This window comes from Rhopalosiphum maidis, chromosome 2 (assembly GCF_003676215.2).
Source record: "Rhopalosiphum maidis isolate BTI-1 chromosome 2, ASM367621v3, whole genome shotgun sequence".
In the NCBI taxonomy this organism is placed as follows: domain Eukaryota; kingdom Metazoa; phylum Arthropoda; class Insecta; order Hemiptera; family Aphididae; genus Rhopalosiphum; species Rhopalosiphum maidis.
Window position 1 is genome coordinate 12,830,115 of NC_040878.1, and position 21,099 is coordinate 12,851,213.

The 21,099-nt window shown below is 25.1% G+C and overlaps 1 protein-coding gene across 5 annotated transcripts in view; it reads right to left on the reverse strand.

Moving 5' to 3' along the window:
• Positions 1–2,271: 2,271 nt before the first annotated feature.
• Positions 2,272–21,099, reverse strand: part of LOC113554517 (hrp65 protein-like) — a 30,219-nt gene continuing 11,391 nt past the window's right edge. Inside the window, exons 4-13 of one of the 5 annotated variants that reach the window (XR_003405273.1) lie at positions 19,719–19,889; positions 19,515–19,645; positions 19,129–19,424; positions 18,876–19,066; positions 16,759–16,813; positions 15,742–15,755; positions 15,457–15,483; positions 12,307–12,609; positions 2,846–3,020; positions 2,272–2,434 (exon numbers count right to left, since the gene is read on the reverse strand). Coding sequence is in view for 1 of the 5 variants with exons in the window: in XM_026958398.1 (XP_026814199.1) it covers positions 12,463–12,609; positions 15,457–15,483; positions 15,742–15,755; positions 16,759–16,813; positions 18,876–19,066; positions 19,129–19,424; positions 19,515–19,645; positions 19,719–19,889 (1,032 nt within the window). In the remaining 4 variants the exon portion in view is untranslated. Of the gene's footprint in view, positions 2,435–2,840; positions 3,021–11,030; positions 12,610–15,456; positions 15,484–15,741; positions 15,756–16,758; positions 16,814–18,875; positions 19,067–19,128; positions 19,425–19,514; positions 19,646–19,718; positions 19,890–21,099 lie in introns of those variants that run through there. The other 4 variants (XR_003405274.1, XR_003405275.1, XR_003405276.1 and 1 more) reach the window with 4 other exon arrangements.

Here is a 21,099-nt window from a genome sequence, read left to right on the forward strand (position 1 = left end):
TACAAGTACTATATTTATTTTTTTCCAGTGACATATAACCATTATACTTTTATTTAAAATATTTTACGGTTTTCAATATTAATATTTAATAATAATATTAAATATTAAAATTTTAATCATAGTTTTCATAAGGGAAATCAGTACTGCCTCCACGCAGTTAGTATAAATAATAATAAATCATGTAAAGATTTAACAAAATTATTATCCACAACACTTGTATTAAATTAAAGTGTTTGAATTTTAGAATAATAAACAATTTACCTCCCTTCAACCAGAAAATATACATTGAGTTAATGAGTTACCATCGTATTACTGTATTAGTAATAATAATGTCTAAATGCTATTTTATAATATGAGTATTATTTTTCATATTTAAGTACAATAGTTTTTTGATATGATCAAATAATAAGTGGCATGTCAATGTAATGAAGTTTAATAACATGATTTTTAAATTATGTATAAATAAATATGAAACTCTAAACAATAACTACACATTTCTAGTCGTAACTAGTATCCCAAAACAACTTAAAACTCATTATCATTTTCAACTTTCCTTACATCAGGCAGCATTACATATATATACACACACAATAATATATTAACTTATATTCAAATAAGATTCATATACATTATACATATTATATTGCATACTTATTGATGTATAAGACGAAAACGCTTAGTATAATTACGGTTTTTAATTTTTATGCTTTAAATTAATCGCATTAAGTATAAATGTATGTTGTTATTTTATTCTTATGTTTGTAAACACACATTTTCATAAATTATAAATTTCAATTTCTAGATTTATAATATGTGAAGTTACTTATTAAGATTTGAATAAAATAATTGTTGATTATACAAAGCAATCGGTATTTATTTCCGGTTTCCTAGAAAGCCTTAATATATAGTTGCAAGCACGTTTGAGCACTTCAGTTGCAACTCGTAATTAAGGATTTATAGAATTATTATACAGTTTTCACTTCTGCTCTAGACAACCACCGACCAACAAACATGCTAGGAGATATTTTAAACATCATTTTGCAACTGGTTTTATGTTTCGGATGGACCAGTAAATGATTTTTTTTAAGTTTTTAATTTCTAGAGTTAGGATGATTTTTGTGCTGTGGTCGTTCCCTGGGATGTATTGGTAAACAATGTCTCGAGTAAACGTCAATTTTTTTAAATGTAGTTATCTTAAAAACATTTTTCTTACTTCGCTCGACAGGCAATATCTATACCAAAAATTGTTCTCGTTCCGCTCAAAAAATTATATAAATAAACCATACTTACAGTTGTAGAATATAAATAGTACTATCAATAACAATCGTAAATATTATACTATACTCGATTATATCACGGTCTTAAATTATATGAGTATACCGTATACGATCTGATAAGTAATAATCAACCTAAATTATTTTTAATTTTATACAATAGAATTTAAAAAACCAATTTTAAATTTTCAAAAACAATTAATTAAATAATTTACCCTTTTCTATTAGCCACCATTCATTGTGTACTCAAACATTTAACAACCGTATAAAACTATAAAATAAATATTTTTTTTTTCAATATTGTTAAGAGTATACGCCGTTTATGCTCCAATACACCCCTGGTCATTTATCTCTTCTTTCTTTTTCTTATTCTTAAGTGTAGAAACCGGGACGTTTCGACCAAGACACCAATCGTTTATATTAACAATTCGTTCTAGTGCTACGAAACATGGTAAATAGTAATGCATAATGACAAATACATACGTACCTGGCTGATGCGCACGTCATAAATCAGTAAGAAATCTCCCCTCCCCAACACTAGGTTTTAGTTTCAATTAGAAAATAATTATTTTTTTCTTTTTACTTGATTATATTATTTTTATTATTGATAAAATTGTATGACATTTAATTAAATTATTTAAAAATTTTAAAAATATAATAAATATTTTGTTATGTTGTTTAGATTTATTAAGAAGGAACTACATAAATTATTTAAATTACTAAAAAGTAAAAACCTTTATTACATTTATGCAATTCAAATTTTTTTAAATATTTTAAAATGAATAGGCTGTTGACGAATAACCGGCTTAATCTAGATATTATGTAATAAATGTGAATATATTTGTTCCATTATAAATTAACTTATTCTGTAACATCCGTGTTCTAGCCAACTACGGAAACATGGCAGTTTATTGGGGTATAAATAAATGTTGAATGCAGACATATGATGGATTGTTTAATGGGACATGAAAGGAAATAAAATAATAAAGAAGATTGATTATGTTAAGAAATGTTTACTTTATTTAAAGTCTTCAATTGATATACGTTGTTGTATAACATTTTTTTCCCTTTCTCGCTAATCAGCATCTTCTGCGAATGGTTCATTGTTGGTCTGAGCCCAAACAATGTATGATGTACTCGCACCCCATCAATTAACATGGCTATAGAATTAAAACAAAAAAAAAAAATTATTATAAATCATATCATAAATGTCTCAAAAGGTTAACACTGCCAAATTTATTTTTTAAAGCGTAAAATTTGGCACACCTATTTATGGGTCGACCTTTGTGAAATGGTGGGGCGATTAAAAAGTATATTATAAAAAACATAAAAAAAAAAGTTGATAAACCGTTGCCAACAATGGGGTTTCGTGCTACAGACACATTCATCCTACAACAGTAGTCTGCGGTGGTATTTATTTACATGGAAGGGCAAAGGATAGTTTCGAGGTTTACTAATCCTTTTAGTTTAATTAAGTGAATACCTTGTAATGGTGCATTGGATAGCATACTGCAGTGATATGACTAAGGTGGAGAAGCTTAAGTGTAATATTTTAAAAATCAATACCTCACCGTTACAGAAACGCAATGTAGAACTATGACCACTCTATGGTACGTAATACGCGTACACACATGTATATTGGTGGCAGAGACTTATTCCATAATTCCACAATAACAATAATACGTTATTCCAGTTGCTTTCTTCGGAGAAACGACACAGTTAACTGAACGCCAGACAGAATTGAGCCTGAAAATTAAATGTAAAACAAACCAACACATATGTTAATAAATATTATATTGACATATAAATAAAATATGGACACGCGTAAGTGAACGTCTATGTGGGTAGTGGATGTAAAATATTTCAAAATGTGGGTATAGTGGCGCATCTAAAACCCACATTTATCAACTTCCTGAACTTCTTAAACAATATTTACTTTTAATTTAATTAAATTTAAAATTTAAAAATAATAACCCAAGGCACAACAGAATAGAGGATCCATTGACCTTCTCAACCCCTTAAATACGCCACTGTATATAATGGGAAATATATTTGATACGTAGATCTTTAAAATTCAAGATAAGCACATTACATGATGAAGATGACCTACAACATTACAATGAATTTGGGAAAGGGCGGTTTTTTTTATATACGTAATATATATGTGTAATAGCAGTAAATCGTGTAGCGTGACTCAATTTATAGGTCAAAACCACAATTCATGAATAGTCTGATGAGTTTTAATCACAAATGTGCGAAATGCGCACCGGAATTGCACTGTGAAACCATTTATATTAATATTAGTCGTGCAAATTCGTATCCAAAAAAAGCTGATTAAAAAATAGAAAAAAGTATATTATAAATCAGATTTTAGTCTATATTTTCTTCGCTGTCATAAAGGTGCTTGTTTTAAATACATATATATATATATATATTTAGGCACATATTATAATATTTGCGACTGTGGCGGTGCACGGCCTGCAGATAAAACACGGCTATCCAAGAGGATAATACTTTAACGATAAAAATCGGAAAATCTCAGCATTACATCTGAATTCTCGAGACATTTTTAGAAGCTATTTATCTTCGTTAAGATCAAAATCATGCGGTAAAAAAACTATCAAGACTCCCCAGAGGCGTAAAAAGTTACGTTTGTGTGACAATAAATTGTAACAAAAATGTAGAATTTTCGTTTGGTTACAAAAATTATAACTGCATATATACAACACACTTTGAGAACTTATATTACACTAGGTTATGCATGATACACAAATGTATACAATGGTGTACTTTCCATTTGAAGATTACTCCCCCCCACCATCACACACAATCAAGAAATGATTTCTTCATTAATTAAAAATATTTACGTATACACTATGCAGTTTACTAGTTTATAGGTCGATATTTTATTGGCAAATCAAAATATCGATAATAAACAAAAATCTAACAGCGAAAATGTATTTACTTTATTCAACTACACCCTAGAATACATTATATTATATGTATAAATTGATAATAATGTATAGTAACTATCCTAGATTCCTAGGTAGATAAAATTGGATCCCCTTTAGAAATAGTTCATATAGACCAGATTGGCCCATAACTGTACATATTATAATGTATTATCGTAATATTTATCGGCATTTCAACGTGTAAGTATATAAATCAACTTATTATAAAATAATTATTATATTACCATTACGTAGTCTTGCGTGAACTAACTAAAAAATATTACTTTAGAGGACTAATAACAAAAAACACCACTAACCGGTTAACATGAGACTACAGGTATACAGAACATACACCACTTTGAAACTTAAGTGGCTAGGTCGTAACTCTTGATCAAATAACTTGCAATCAATTTTAATTAAACATGATATAAACAATATTAATATATACTATAATAAAATATTTTCATAATAAAAACATTTTTTAAATATGTAAACAGTTGATTCTTTTATTAGGAAATTATAACATTGTTTTCATTTTTAATAGTTATCAACCTACGCTTTTGAATAAATAAATTTCTAGTGATTTCAATACAAAGATAGAATTTAAAATCATAACTTAGTTAAATAGTTACTTGCTTGTAAGTATTTTAAGTATGAGATTAAAATGTATCTATGTGGATACGAAAAAGTTAAACTTTTATAATGATAGAACAAGTTTTTTCAGAAATATTATATCTTCAAATATTTTTTCAAAACCCCGTTATTTAGTAATGCATACTAAAATGTAAATATAATATGTATAGGTACATATAGGTATAAATTTAGATATAACCAATGATCATCCTTGACCGAATTTTACAATAACTAATTTCGTTACCTAATTGATAAATGCATGGGAACGTCTTCTCCGGGTTTGCCACACAATGTAGTACAATACAAGTGTACACATTTTACATATCACGCAAACATCGTGTACTCGCATGGGCATCGTCCCCAGATAATTGTATAAAGGAAGGGTAAAAAATTAATTTAAGAAATAAATTTAAAAAAATTGTTTACATTTTATTTATAGAACATTATTACACTGAGCATAATATAAAAATCTAGTTATTATATTATTTTATCAAAAATTAAAGTATTCTGTTTCTACTAAATCGGAGCGTAACAGATAATAATTGGGAAAACAAATTAAAAATTCAAAGGGGAGACAAGTGCCATGTTTTGCTCACTCTGGGTACGTCCATATGTACTTACAATAATATAATCAAGACTAAAATTACATCACACGAGGTATGAGTCCTAACCATATAATATTTAGCCACACCTATCCAAACTTAGAATATAGTGGTATGCAATAAATAATATAATCTTGAAGTATTCAAAATATTTTGAGTTTTCACATTCACTATCAATTTATATTTTCCAACTCTCTTTTAAAATGTTTAATATTTATTGAACACAAAAGTATTCATTACACTAATTACAGTTAAATCACATTATTGAACTAGTAGTTTAAATGACTAAGATTTGGATTGAAAAATATTAAAAATAAATTTTTTTGGAATGAATTACATTAAGAAGATACTTTTGTATCACTTAATAATTTATTAATATTTGTATTTAGATACCGACAGTATTTTTTTCATGAATAAAAATTTAATCATTCAAATTATACATATTTCAATACTTCATCTTAAAAATATTTGAAAAAAAAGTTTACATTAAAATATTTTACAAGACTGATAATAATATATTATTTTTACATTCATAGGCGCATATATACAATATACGCAGTTCTGATAACACCTAAGACAACACCGAGCACGACGCTGGATGACCTGGTTCGATCACTGCAACGAATATTTTTTTGTTCTTTAGACTTACCACAACAGTTCCAACGTCATTTTACAACGCGCAAAATAACGCCTCCGGCAATAGATATATTTATTTATTTTTGTGATCCATTAGATTCGATAAAAACTACAATTTAATACAATAATATGGAGCGTGGTGTAGGTGTGCACAATCCAATATTGTAACCAAGATAAGATGATTATTTAAAGATTGAAAACGATTTTTTTTTCATGCCCAAATTACGACGCGCAGCTGAAAAATAATCATATATTAGATCTTCACAAAAACGGATAGCTCAATGCCGCAATTTTACAAATTTGGCCCATCCACAATATCAAGACTTTATAACCCATTCAGATTGTACTAATAATTGAAAAATATATTTAATCGAAAACCGTACAATATTGTTATAGCGAGTTTACATAAAATTCAAACATTTTCTGTAAAAAAGTAAATAATTGTATTCTTACAAAAAAAAAAAAAAAAAACACAATGGTTACCATTAAAGGCATATATAGTTTACGATTAATTGATCACTTTAAAGAAAAAAGTTATAAAATGGGTCAGAGCGAATGTTCTAATGAAAACTTTAGTGGTTGTTACTCAATAAATATAATGACCTTTAATTTTATAACTTTTTTAATATTTTAAAAATTTTCTTTAGCATAAATGCAACATCATGTTATGTTATACAGAAATACAATCAATATGTTTTTTTTATTCGAAAAGCGAAATAATGCCAAATTTAATGTTAACATCAGGAAACATATTTATAATCAGAATTCACATGTCAAATATAATAAAGAATGCATTTGCATATAAATCCGAACCCATTATTATACACAATACATTGTTGTAATTTAAATACACATGCCATTCAATAATATATAATATTTATTAATTATATAACTCATAATTTACAAAAATAAATCGTGACTGTACGATTTAATTTAATAATATGTTAATTAAAAATTACTACATTCAATAACGTATAGAAAACATTATTAACACTCGTAGTATTCGGAACACATTTTTATGTAATTTCATTCGGTGTATGACGGGTTAAAAGTAAGATTCATATTGTGTCGGTTAATACATTTTTCTGTCGATAAATTTAATTAACCGGCAGATGTTACATATTAGAAGAAAAATAAAGGGCGTTTACAGTACTCCTTTGAAATCTTAGAATTATGATTTTATAATATTGTCTCGGTATATCTTTTCGTTCGCTCAAAAATCATCAAAAATCAAGAACGATTCTTTCACAAATAAATTTCCAACGCTCTACAAATTTAAAATAGAAACTTCATTTCTAACTTTTTATAGAGCTGCCGATTCCACTCAGAAAATTTTCGAAAGTCATATTACCATTAAACATTTAATGAATATTTGTTTGCGTATTCTAGTACTATAAATATATAATAACTTATCATAACAGGAATTTGATAGTTTAGATGTTTAGAACCTATAATTTATAAAAATTAAAAAAATATATAAATTATACTGAAAATGTTAAATTAGTTTTTTTTTTATATTAAGTTTAATATATAAACTTATTAAACAAATTTTAAATTAGTTTTGCGAAACTCTTGATAAATTAATTTAAGTAAAATATATATTATTAGAATCTAAACCATAATAATTTAACAAACGTTTGATTAGAATTAAAATAAAATAATTACCTAGGTATAAAGCTATTTTAAATAATTTAAAGAGAATTATATTAAAAACTTTGAATAGATTAATAATCATATTACAAATGCAAAAATAACATAATTAAACAAAGTTATTTAGTTAATTTTAATTTATAGTAAAAATATATTAGAATTTAATTAATTTATCAGTGTTAATGAAATTCTTTTGATTTATTAACAAAAAAATATTACTGTTGTATTCAATATATTTATTTAAATTTAAAAAAAATGACAACATCTTAAAAGAAAGTCTAGCGAATTTAACTGAACATTTTATAATCATAGAAACCAAGTAGGTATATTGTATAGTAGAATGTTTGATTGAAACTGGCCCTTTTTAATTAAATAAATGTTCTTATGAGTCTCGCAGTGACTGTTATCATTAAATACATTTAAAGGACTAACTTAATCAATACATACTACGAAAAATTTATTATTAAAAAAATATGTCATTCATATTGTTTTGTTTTCAATTGAACTGCCTAAATCAAGTTCTAAACCACAATGTTGACAAATTGAGAATGCTGAAAAATTATGAAAATACATAGAATATTAAAATAATATTAAATATAAAACCAGGCAATCTTCAATGTATTATTAATAACATTTACGACATACAAATCCATAATTATGTGTAATAATTATTATACCTTAATTTTAATCAAATAATAGATTAAATAAAACTGTCTTATATTATGATTTATACAATTCCAATGAAATAATATGAAGATTGTCAGGTAATTATTGCTCACCTTCATTAAAATTATAAACGTACTTATCACAAATATTTTCATAGACATACCTTCAGATCAAATAAACGTAGAATTAAATTCTTCGTCATTTTTAAGTGTTATATAAATACCAAAACGCTGTTGCCTCTCGATGGTCAATTTGAATGGCCTCTGTATGTTCCAAATTCTATATATATAGGGGATGCAAATAGAAACTAGATGCAAGATAAATTTGGAATTTATCATGGAAAAATCAAATCGTTTCAAAGGAATAAAAGATTTAAGATTAGCACGAAATTATTAAATATTAACTAAAGGATAAATTAAATACTTTCCAAGTATTACCATAGGAGTGTTTATGTGTCTAACTACTGATAACGGCAAAACCTATGATTTTATATTAATTTAAAACTAACTTCTAGGTTTTTTTTTTAGTAGGATAACTGAAATCACATAATACTTTTGGCCAGGTCGGTGAAATACTTAAAATACCAACCTATAATTATTATTTATTCTACGTAATATAATTAGTTAGATAACTGTTAATTTAATACTATTTTAAACTTTTTCTATTAAAATTAATCATAATATTTAATTAAAGTATCTTGTTTTAGATTTTTAATAGGTTAATTTTATGTAGGAAGATTTCATCCCTTACCCCTAAAATTCAAACATCTCTGATATGCTATTAATAGAATATACATTTTATGTAACTTCAATTTTTATTTTCACAATCCTTTACATGTAGATATATATATATATATATATCCTTTACAATAGATACTAGTATTTACGTATTGTTATTGTGAATGAACAAATTAAATATTCATCACATTGTAAAAGTGTATGACCAGATGTAATCCTAGGAAATATTTATCCTGTTTTAGAAACATCCAACTTTATGAATCATTCTACATTTGCCTAGCATATACAATAATTCAAAATATTAATTAATTTGTATGATAAAATAAATATTAATTATAATTTATAAAACAAAAAATATATTTTGCTGTCTATAATACTGTATTCGTCAATATATCGTGATTTTACTTCTAAAACTGACATCACTAAAGTATTAACCACTATGATTTTTCAATCATATTAATAATTTTTGTGGTAACAAAAATAGTATTACAGTAGTGTTATTACAATTATATAATTATAATATAATAATTGCAAGTTAAAATATTATTTTTAATTAATTAATGTGTTTTATAATTTTATTCGATAGCTATTAGAAGATGTTATTTCGCATATGTTGTTTCAATCTTACTAACGCAAATCATACCAAATTTGAATTCAGTAGCACATTTTATATTGTTAGCTTTAATATTGGAGTCAATTTACCTATTATTGATTTTATCATTTTTAAGTGAGTTACAGCTATGTAAAATATCACAACTTTAAAATATTCATAACTCACTTTAAAATCGTTATATCAATAAAAAGCATATGACATGCCCTAAATAATATTCTTAATATCTTTAAGTTTGATAATAAGTAAACTGACTCAAATATTATTAAAGCTAACAACATAAAATGTATTTTGCTGAACACAAATTTGCTATGATGTACGTTAGAAATTCAAAGACAACATATAATAGAAATTACACTTTTGATCAGCAAATTTTAGTAATATTACATTGGATAAACTTTTAATAGAATATTTAACTAATTTTATTTTTTTATAATTTATAAATTACATAGTTATTTATAAATACAGGTTTGGAAAACTTGATTCAAACAACATTGAATCAATGAGATAAAATATTATAGGAAGCAATTTATCTTTATAACACATATTTTTCTTTGGGTACTGTATTTCAAATAGAAATAATATACTTTAATATTATGATGTATTCAATACATACAATACTCTCATAAATTCATAAATTTAGTGATGACAATCACCACCAATATTTATGTTAAATAAACTGTACAATTTAAACTAATATAATTTCTTTTTAAAACACTCTTTTGTTGTATGAGCACTTTCCTATAAATTATATTCAGATTTCATAAAAGAGCCACCAACTTCCAACTTGTTTAACATCAGCTATGAACACTATTACTATTATATTTAAATGGTATACGTTTTTGAAAACATCAAGTTTTGATATATAGATACGAGAATTAATTTCACGAGTGCATTAAAAATCTATAGTACATAATTTATATTATATAAAAATACTAATTCCAAGTGTAAATTTATTTAATTAAGTGAGATATATTAATGTATAAAATCAGACTTGAAACTGAACTAAACATAGAATTTATCAATTACTACAAATCATTTTATCCTAGAAATTTATTCATTATTGAAATAATTGATGTGTACAAGTTTGACGAGTATGTAATATTTTATAATATTATTATTTATAATTTTATACATCATATTATTAGATAAATTCATAACAATTTAATTCATATAATAATTGTTATAAATTTGAAAAATAAAAAGGTTTTTATTATTATTTAAACTATATGAGAAAAATACTGAATATGGTAGAAAAAAAATAAGGTACATTTCATTAAGATATAAGAATTTATATTTATATTTAAGAGTTTAACATTAATTTTTTTTTTTTACTTAAATAAGTCAGTTAACCCCAGTTTGTACAAACGAGGTTACTTCTTATTTGAACATTATTTTCTTAGATTAAAATATCAAACACCAAGTCATAATTCTAGTAAGAAGTATAATTAGGAAAATATATGTATAATTATATTAAATGAATAAACTATTTCGTGCACCTAAATTTACTTATGATTATATTGAAATTGATCTACACACATACACACACACACACACACACACACACAGAAAAAAATTAATGAATGGTTCATTATGAATATTTAACTTAAATTTAAATATATTTAGTTTATATTCTCTTTCTTTTGCATAGATCAATCTTTATATTTTATCGTTGTTAATAAAAAAATTACAAAGTTTCACTCGCAATACGACATATTTCTACCCATTCTTCCTTAAAATAACGAGTCATTAATTTCAACGTTTACTTATAACCGATAATCAATTATTTTGTATTACAACTATTTTAAAAGTATTTTATTCAAAAATACAATAAAAAAAAATCTACCTAATTAAGAACTAGTGAATAATGTAGTCCAATATAGTAAACCTAACTGTTATTATAATAATCATACAATTAATCATCTTAAGAGAATATGTAAAAACTCATAAAAGCAAATATTTGTGTACACTCTATACCAAAACTCATTAAATTAATTACTATAGAGAAATCCAAAAAAAAATAATTGGATTTTTAATCATCACAAAACTAGTATCAACTAGTATGAACTTGTAAATCATCTATATGATTATTCACAAATTATGATTTTGGAGATAATATTAAGATTGCCTATTGCAAAGTTACCTATAATATTAAGAATAATTAATAATATTTATTATATTAATAATTTCTAAAGTCAATGTTACCAGTAGGTAAAAAAAAAGTTTTTGAGACCATTGACTAACGTAGTATCAAGAATAATATAAAATCCACTTAAAACATTAAATTATATAAAAATGTATACCATTATTAAAGTAGGTAATTGAAATACTGCAGTTTTAAATAGTCATACAGCCTATCAGCAATAAAAGTAAAAAAAAAAGAAATCAATAACTGAAAAAAATTCAATCCATCATTCAGTAATCAGAATTATTCTGTTTTTAGGTTGAAAACTATAGCAAATAAGAAATTATAATTTGTATTGTTGTGATAATACAGTTGACTAAAAATGAGATTAAACCTATATTAAATAATCATAAGATAGGTACCAAAATTAGTTTTATCCTATGTCAAGAAACATAAGCGGTTATGTGATATTGCAATGACGAGTAGACAATCATTTCAGCTTAAAATGAAGACATTTAACTATCCATCTTCAATTTTTTGTTCTATTATCTGTTTATTCTTAGGATCTTTTTGAAAGATTAAAATCTTCTACGATCCTGGCCGTTTCGTCTGTCTTGACCCCACCTTCCGCCCCTGTCTCCTCTAGGGCCAGCGTCGAAAAGGCCTGGTGGCGGCAATACTCCTTGATTGTCACGTACAAAAGTTTCCACGAACGGCGTCGATTCCTATCGGTTATCAAATCAATCAACGCATTCATAGGGAATTAGTCATGTAAACAATAAATTACCTAATATTAAAATAACAAAATATTCAAAGAAGTAAGCTCTTATAAACTTTTCTTTAAATTTGAAATACCAAAGAGATATGCATTGACAAATTTAAGTACTTAATACTTTTTAGAAATAGGTACTGAAATTTAAAATTAAAAGTTCTTATTCTAAAATGATAGTGATATGTTATAGATTTAAAAATCAAAATACATATTATGAGCACACAATAATACTCTTAGGCATAAAAGTAGACTGATATCATAGGTTCTCATAAAAAAACTCCTATATAACAAAAATAAATCAAACTGGTAGATATTTTTTATTTCTAATTAAGATTGTTTTTGAATTTATTTAACACAAAACCCAAGAAAAAAAGTAAGATTATTATGTAGATTATTTAATTTTAATAAATAGACTCAAGTTTTCATGGCTCAAAATTTAATAAAAATTGTTATGAACCTATATAATTAATAGAAATAAGATAAAACATTTAATAAAACCTATTATAAATACATTAAAAGACCTCAGAAGTAAAAATCACTGCCTGAACTTTTAAGATTTATATTAATAAATTAAAATTAATTAAAATTCTTATATAGAAAATTTTGTTTTCAATCAGTATTATTATAAGTGTTAACTGATAACTTCCAATTAAAGTTTTTAAAGGAACTGTACTCTATGTCTATGACTAATATACTAGTATGTTCACTTAATTTAAATTGATATGAAGTTTGTCATTTTTTTAATAATACAAGAAAGTTCTATTTTACTAAAATTTTATAATCTAAAAATACAATAATTTATTTCAAAATTAATTTTTATGATCAAATGATTTAAAAATCAAATTCTCAATAATATAAAATTATTATAAACAGTATTTTAAGAAAAATGAAAGTGATGCAATACTCATTTCATTATATCTAAAACTAATAAATGCATTAACAAAATAAATCAATTTAAAAATTTAAAAACTATAATTGGGTATACGTATATTATTATCTATTTATCATAAATGAAGAGGTAAGCATCTGATATAGGAGAATATCACTCACATTTCCTTATCAATGTCTAATAAATATACAATATTGCAAATTTTCATTAAACAGGAACCTATTTTGTGTTATTAGCTTTAATAATAAGTGTCAATTGATAATTTAATTTTAAAAATAAGACACATTTTTAGAATAGTTGATTTTTCCTTTTTTGTATAATAGGGTGCCAGCCACACCCACACATGATGTCTCCGTCTTATAAGGATATAATATAACAAATTTATGCTCAGCAGTCATGTTTAGCTGTTAGTTTAAAAAATAAAATGAATTGACCTATTATGAAACTTTATGTTAAAAATATTATCAGTGTTCAGTTTTTTAACAGGTTATGCATATATAGTAGAGAATAAATTATAAATGGTCATAACTCACATTTTTTTTATTATTATTAACGAGATTTTAATATTAAATTATAATATCTCGACAATTATGTACACGAATCCGAAATAAATTTAAGTTTGTGAAGCTCCACTCTTAAATTCGGAGGCCTGATTGCAGAATAAAATTTAGCGTATTGATTATATTAACATTGTCAGTTGAAAGAGTGTCAATAAGGAAAAAATTAATACCTAGGTCGATTCACTCTAATTTTTAAATTAATGGAGCTAAACATAAATTTGCTATGTTGAGCACTTGTAAGACGGAGACAACACGTGCAGATGTTGCATCCTCTAAAGTAACTTATAAGCATTTTTAAATAATATTTCATATAAATATCATAACACTCATAACTCAGTTGTAAATTTGTTAAAATGGAGAAAACATATGAGGTGGAGAAGTCCTTAATGGAACATTCCAAAAAAAAAATATTTTAAATGCAATACATATGTATAAATAATTTTCTGACATTTAACTTAAATATATACACACGTATTATATGATTTCATAAATGTTTAGGATATAAATTCATAGCTATTCAAATAATTAGAAAGTTTTGTTTTACTACTCTTAAAAAAAAAACTGACTTTTTGATTGAATAAATGTGCTACTAAGTATATACTTGTTAGTTCATTGAACAAGTTTTAAACTTAATTATAAAATAAATTGTTAAAATTCAATTATAACTTAGCAAAAATATTTATAAAATACCATATTATTTTTTTATATTAAAAATTTTATTTGTGGACTCGACCAAGGCAATAAGAATAATTGAATTGTTTTTTTTTTAAATCAAATAATAGATAAGTTATGCTTAGTAATTAAATATAAGATAATTATTAATACCAATAAAAAAATATCAAATGCCATCTTATTCTAAATATATAAATAAAACACTAATATAGTCAAATTTTTGTAGTCAATGGTAATAATGGTCGTTATAAGTATTAAGTACAATGTTAAATACTTTTACTGATTTATTCTTAAAATATGATAAATAAAACTATTTACGTATTTTTATGATTCCTTTTAATAAATATAATACTTTTTTGAATCACAAGAAAATTTATGGAAATGTCTAAGATTTATATCGACTTGATACTGCAAAAAAATTTTTGTTGAAACATTTGCAACGATATAAATTTGAAAATACTAATACGTTATAATTATGATCATCTGCATTATATGCATATATAAATAATATATGTACATGTTTAATTCCTGAAAATTGCAAAAACACCAAAACCATTCAAACACAACAATTCATTCTTAATCATCACGAAATCTGAGTATTTATAATATCTAAAGCAATCATCTTCTAAGAAGTGACAAGTAATTATTAAAATATTAATTCATGCTTCAAAAGACTGACCTGATTTGCCACTTGGCTTTCCCCACCCTGTTAGGGAATAAGTGAGAAATAATAATTATGTATATAATAATTATTCAGAGGTTTACACATTAGTCGCTTAGTATTTAATGTTAAAATCATTGATTAACTATTATCTTAAAACTAATTATTGTTGTTAATAAATTTGGGCTGGTAATTTAAAATAATAAAGACCATTTTTTACACTGTGTAATACTTAGAAATGTTAGCATTAATAACTAAGAATATTTTAACCTTAAAATAATATTAACAATAAAGGTACATTACCATTCCTCCTTGAACTGTAAAAAAAAAAAAAAATATGGAATTATCATATCATGACATTACATTACACAAACTGAAAGCATATTTAAAAAATAAGCAAAATCTAAATACATTTCATAATATTTGCATAGTGACCAGATATTCTTTTTGTATAAGCCAGATAGGTATTACATACCTATCTAATTTAATGGGGAAAATAAGTGATAGGGGACAATTTTTTAATTAATAAATTAAACCTTTTAATTATTATCAACACTGATGAAAATTGACAATGAATAACAATAAAGGAAATGTGTTTTGATAATATTAATATGGTACTCAAAATTTCTATTTTTATTTGTCTATATATTTTTTAATTGTTCAACTAAAAACTCATTCTGTGGATGCATTTGATTCAGGCTGACATAAAATTTATTGAACAGCAGATTTTACATCAACTAAGGAACTTGATTTTCTTTTAAATCAGTTAACATTTTTAACTAAAAATTAGAATTAATAAACATAGTTTAAAACAATGGGATAAGTTAACATCAAACAAATTTAATAAAACAGAAATTTTAACTTTAATCTATACAGTTTATAGTTTATTATTTTGTTTTGTTCTTTGTAGCAGTTCATGGATTCTAATAGCTAAAAATAATTATAATTTAAACAATATTATGTGATAATTTAACAAAACTTTACATTTATATTAAACAGATTAATTGAAAATAAATAATAAGAAATATGATGTATACACTAATTATCACCCACCTTGAGATTACACCAATTCTTTCAAAGACTAAAAATGTATTAATACAATTTAAGCAGTATGCTTTTTTGATTTAATTATAAAATTAGGACAAGAGTAAGAAACACAATAAAAATCTGTACATTTTACAATCCTAACAGACTTAAAAATGTATTGAGGCAAGTACTAAAAACTTGGTACTTATAAATTGGGATATCTGGTTATACTATACTTACATTAATAAATATATTAGTTACAAGTTAAAGCTTTAAGTATATAAACAGACATACCTTCTACTGGAATAGGGGGTCCATCAAACGGAGGTTTACCCGGTCCTCTGTGGTCCTAAAATAAAAATATTTATATATTAGACATTATTATTTTAAATGTATTAAAAAAAACACACAAACTTGGATACTTGATCCATTTTTATTTATTTATTTTATGTTTTTATAGATAACAACAAAAACTACCAGTCTAATAAAATAATATCACGGTCATTGAAAAATATACTTTGTCTTAATCAGCATAATTCATTCTAGATCTAGTTGGTTTATAGTAATTTATCTTAAATGTTTTTATACTGACTAATTAGAACCTATATAGGTTGGCCTTTAAGTTGATATAATTAATACTGATATCCGTAAAGTAAATTGTGACATCCTAGTTTTAAAGTTAAATCTAATTGGCATATTCAGTAATCTTTTAAATTGCTACCAATAAATATTAATAAATGAAATTTTTTTTGTAAAATCTTCAGTGACTTCAAGTGTGTCCCAGTGGGATGATCTATCCTCTTTGTTATGTCTACTAGAGTAAAACTTTCGTTAACGGTCACCTCTATGTAACGTTTAAGTATTTTGGTCCCATCAAGAGTTATGTCATGTATTGTCACCTCTAAATAGTGATTATTATTTATGGTACCTTCGGTGACCATGAATTGGAAGTTTCACTGTATTTCTAATTGATATTGATAGTTGATTTAAGTACTGTAATTTTAAACTTTTTGCTGATGATCTCGAAATATACAACATAATTTATACTTAAATTTACTGTTCTATACCATAAGATCTAAATAGAATTTTAAAAATGGTCAATCTTAAATTAAATCAGGGAGTAAAAATGGTTTTAAAAACCGGGTAATACGAAAAAAATCGAAACCGTTTTTAGACACAAAACCCAAAATTTCTGATCACGTTTTTAATCCCAGTCTTAAATGATCTAAGTCTAAATATCTCAAAAATGCCATGTCACCATAATGAAAGAAAAATCTCATGTCACTACTTCATCAATAATAACAATTTTTTAGAGTTAAATACCATACGTGACGACCTTGGTATAAGTTTTCAATCCAATCTTCTTTTTTTTCTCACATAGAATAAGTATATATTGAAGCAATAAAAACTGAGTTTTTTTTTTTATCAAATCAACAAAATCATTTTACAACGAAGAATATCTATAAGTCCTTTATTATTTGTTGGTCCACTCGATACTATAATATGGAATCAGTCTTCTATTAGCCAAATAGAGAGACTTGAATGATTTATGAGTAAAAAGATTTATACGTTTGTTTTGAAAAATAAAATAATGAATTCAACTGAAAATTGTACAGTAAATAATCTATTAACTAAACTAAAATTGGATCCCTCTCAACTTATCGTAAAATATGTCTGTGCAAATTATTAAATGGTGCCATATTCTCCAGTAGAACAAGTTTCTTTTTTTATGTACCATAATACTACACATATGTTCAATATTCCATGATGATACTCACTACTTTAATAATGGTCAACATAGTCATTTAAATCTATTTTTTGAAGCTAATATCTCTACTAACCAGAGAATATTTTCTTTATTAGTCTACCTAACCTCAAGCATTATTACTTACTCAAATTATGAATTTTTTATGGTTAATGGTAATAGTATTTCATGTATTATTTTTAATAAAAATTAATCTACTTATGCCTTTATGGTGAATAATTTATTAATATATTATTATATATCCTGTACTTGAGCACTACCAAGTGTAAATTCAAGTAAAATAAATAAAAAAATACAAAGTGTAAACTTATTGTATCAAGTATAAAAGTAGAATAATCAATGCTAATATTGTGTAATCTGAGTTTTAAATATTATAAATGGTGTTTGCCAAATATTATTTAATTTATTGTTCATCAAATATTGGTAGAGATATCCCTATAAAAATGTATATATACAACCTCGTACATTATGTTCTTTACTTTGTTAAAGAACAACCAATTCAACGCAAAACCCTATCATCAAGACTAATAACACATGGCAAAGTTAGGTGATATGGGAATGCATAAAAAACTGTTCTTCACCAAACTATGCAGTATACACACTCAACTGAGTAGTTATTTATTTGACAAAAAAATCGATTTTCTACCTGCATGAATGATGAATTATCTTGTTGACGTCTCCTCATCTCTTCATCTTGATGATGCATTCTCATGCTTAAATCTTCACTCTGTCTCCTGAAAATATCTTCTTCCCTAAGTCTTTGATCCTCTGCTTGACGTTCTTTCATTTCCCATTCCATTTTTTGACGTTCTCTATCCATTTCTCGTTGACGCAATTCTAGATAAATAATTTATATTTTAAAAGTTTTTAAATAATTTGATGAATATGATAATATTTACGTTCTCTGAGCATTTCAGTCTCATGTTCATAACGAGCATATTCCATTTGAGCCTCTAATTTTTCTTCTTCCAATTTCATCTCACGTTTTAGTGCTTCTTCCTTTTGTTTATACAATTCAGCTAATTGTTTCCAACGAGTACCAAATTCATGTTCAAAAGAATTAGGATTAGCAAATCTTGGACCAGTATCTCTTTGTTTCTGGAAATCCATTGTTTTTTTGGGCAATAATTTATCTGGGAGACCATCTGAACTATCTACAAACTCATAAGTTTCAACTACACAAGGACGAAGAGAACTAAAAAAAAATATATATACATATTGTTTATAAAATAGATATTAAATTCAAGTACTTATTATAATAAAAAATAAAAAATGTTATTTCTACCTGGTCAAAAAAAAACAACCATCTGAACAACGTTTCAAAGCATTACTCGCAGCATTTTTACGTGAAAATTCAATAATGCCTTCACCAGTTGAATTACCTCTTTCATCTACCATCACTTGGCAACGTTCAATCTAAAAAATTAAACATTAATTAAAATTAAATATTGTTTAAAAAATATATAAAATAAAAATGTAGACAACATACATCACCAAATATTGAAAAAGCATATTCTAGAAGTTCATTGGAAACAAACGGAGTAAGATTTTTTACTTTGATAGCAGCAGCAATGGGGGCAAATCTAATTTTTAACATACGTCCTTTACGCATTTGACCATCTAATTCTCTTTTGGCTTTTTCAGCATTAGCACGATAATCCTATAAAAGTTCAATAAACATTAAAGTATATTGTACCTGTTTAACATAACAAATCTTTATACCAATTTCTTATGAGTTTATTTATAGTTAATATAAGAAAAACAAATTTATATATCGAGCCGCCTTATTAGGTAAAAGGGCGTAAGCAACATTTTTATTTTTTATTCAAGAACTAAAAAAACACTTTTAAAATCGAATATCTGATGGATTTTCATGAAAATTAGATGTATAGTTGTAATAAAATTATTTTGAAAATACAATTACAGAATAAGAATATTTTTATTATTTATTGTGTACTTTATTATGTTGCTTACCAGAGCCGTGCCGCCGTTAAGATTTGGCGCCCAGGGCAAAATAAAAATTTGCCCTTTATTTTATTTAATCATTATGTATTTCAACTTTTTGGCGCCCCTTTAAACCATGTGCTGGGGGCGCATGCCCCTTAAGCCCCCAACGGAACGGCTCTGTTGCTTACAACAAAAGAAATGTTTGAATATAGCTCAATAGGGCTTAATCTTTTCACTTTTAGCGCTTACAAATAACATTTTGTTATGTTGATTAGTATATGGCTCTTACACTAGTCTTTTAACACACTTTGTTAAAATGTTATAATTATTATAGTTTCAAAGTTATTAAATGAGTTATTGTATGACTAAATTTCTATTTTTAATATTGTAACTTACATGTGCATGATATATTATATGATAGTATTCCCCCCACCTCATTAATATTAATAATATGACAGTTAAAAGTCGTGTTGTTGTTTGTTTATTACCCACATCTGTATACCAATTTTATTATCTGCTACTTTTTGGTTTTAATTCCCCTAAACGTAAGACATAGCATAGCTACCATAGCTTGGTATGTATACATATTAATATCATAATCTTCACTATTTTCTCAAAAACTACTGAGACATTCAAAAAAACCTTAGCCAAGATTCTCTAGATAGACAACAAATACGTTATAATATATATAACAATTTAATTTAAATAATTAAAACACGAGCATCTAGAGACAGCACCTCTTATCTGTACTATTATTATCAGTATTACGCTATCAATACAGTTGCCTTATCACATAATCAGTTGATTACATTTTAATATTATATTTAAACAAACAGCCATAATATTGTATTATTTAATAATTATATTCATTATTTAGTATAATTAATTTATATAGTACAAAACTACAATGTCATTAAGTGAAG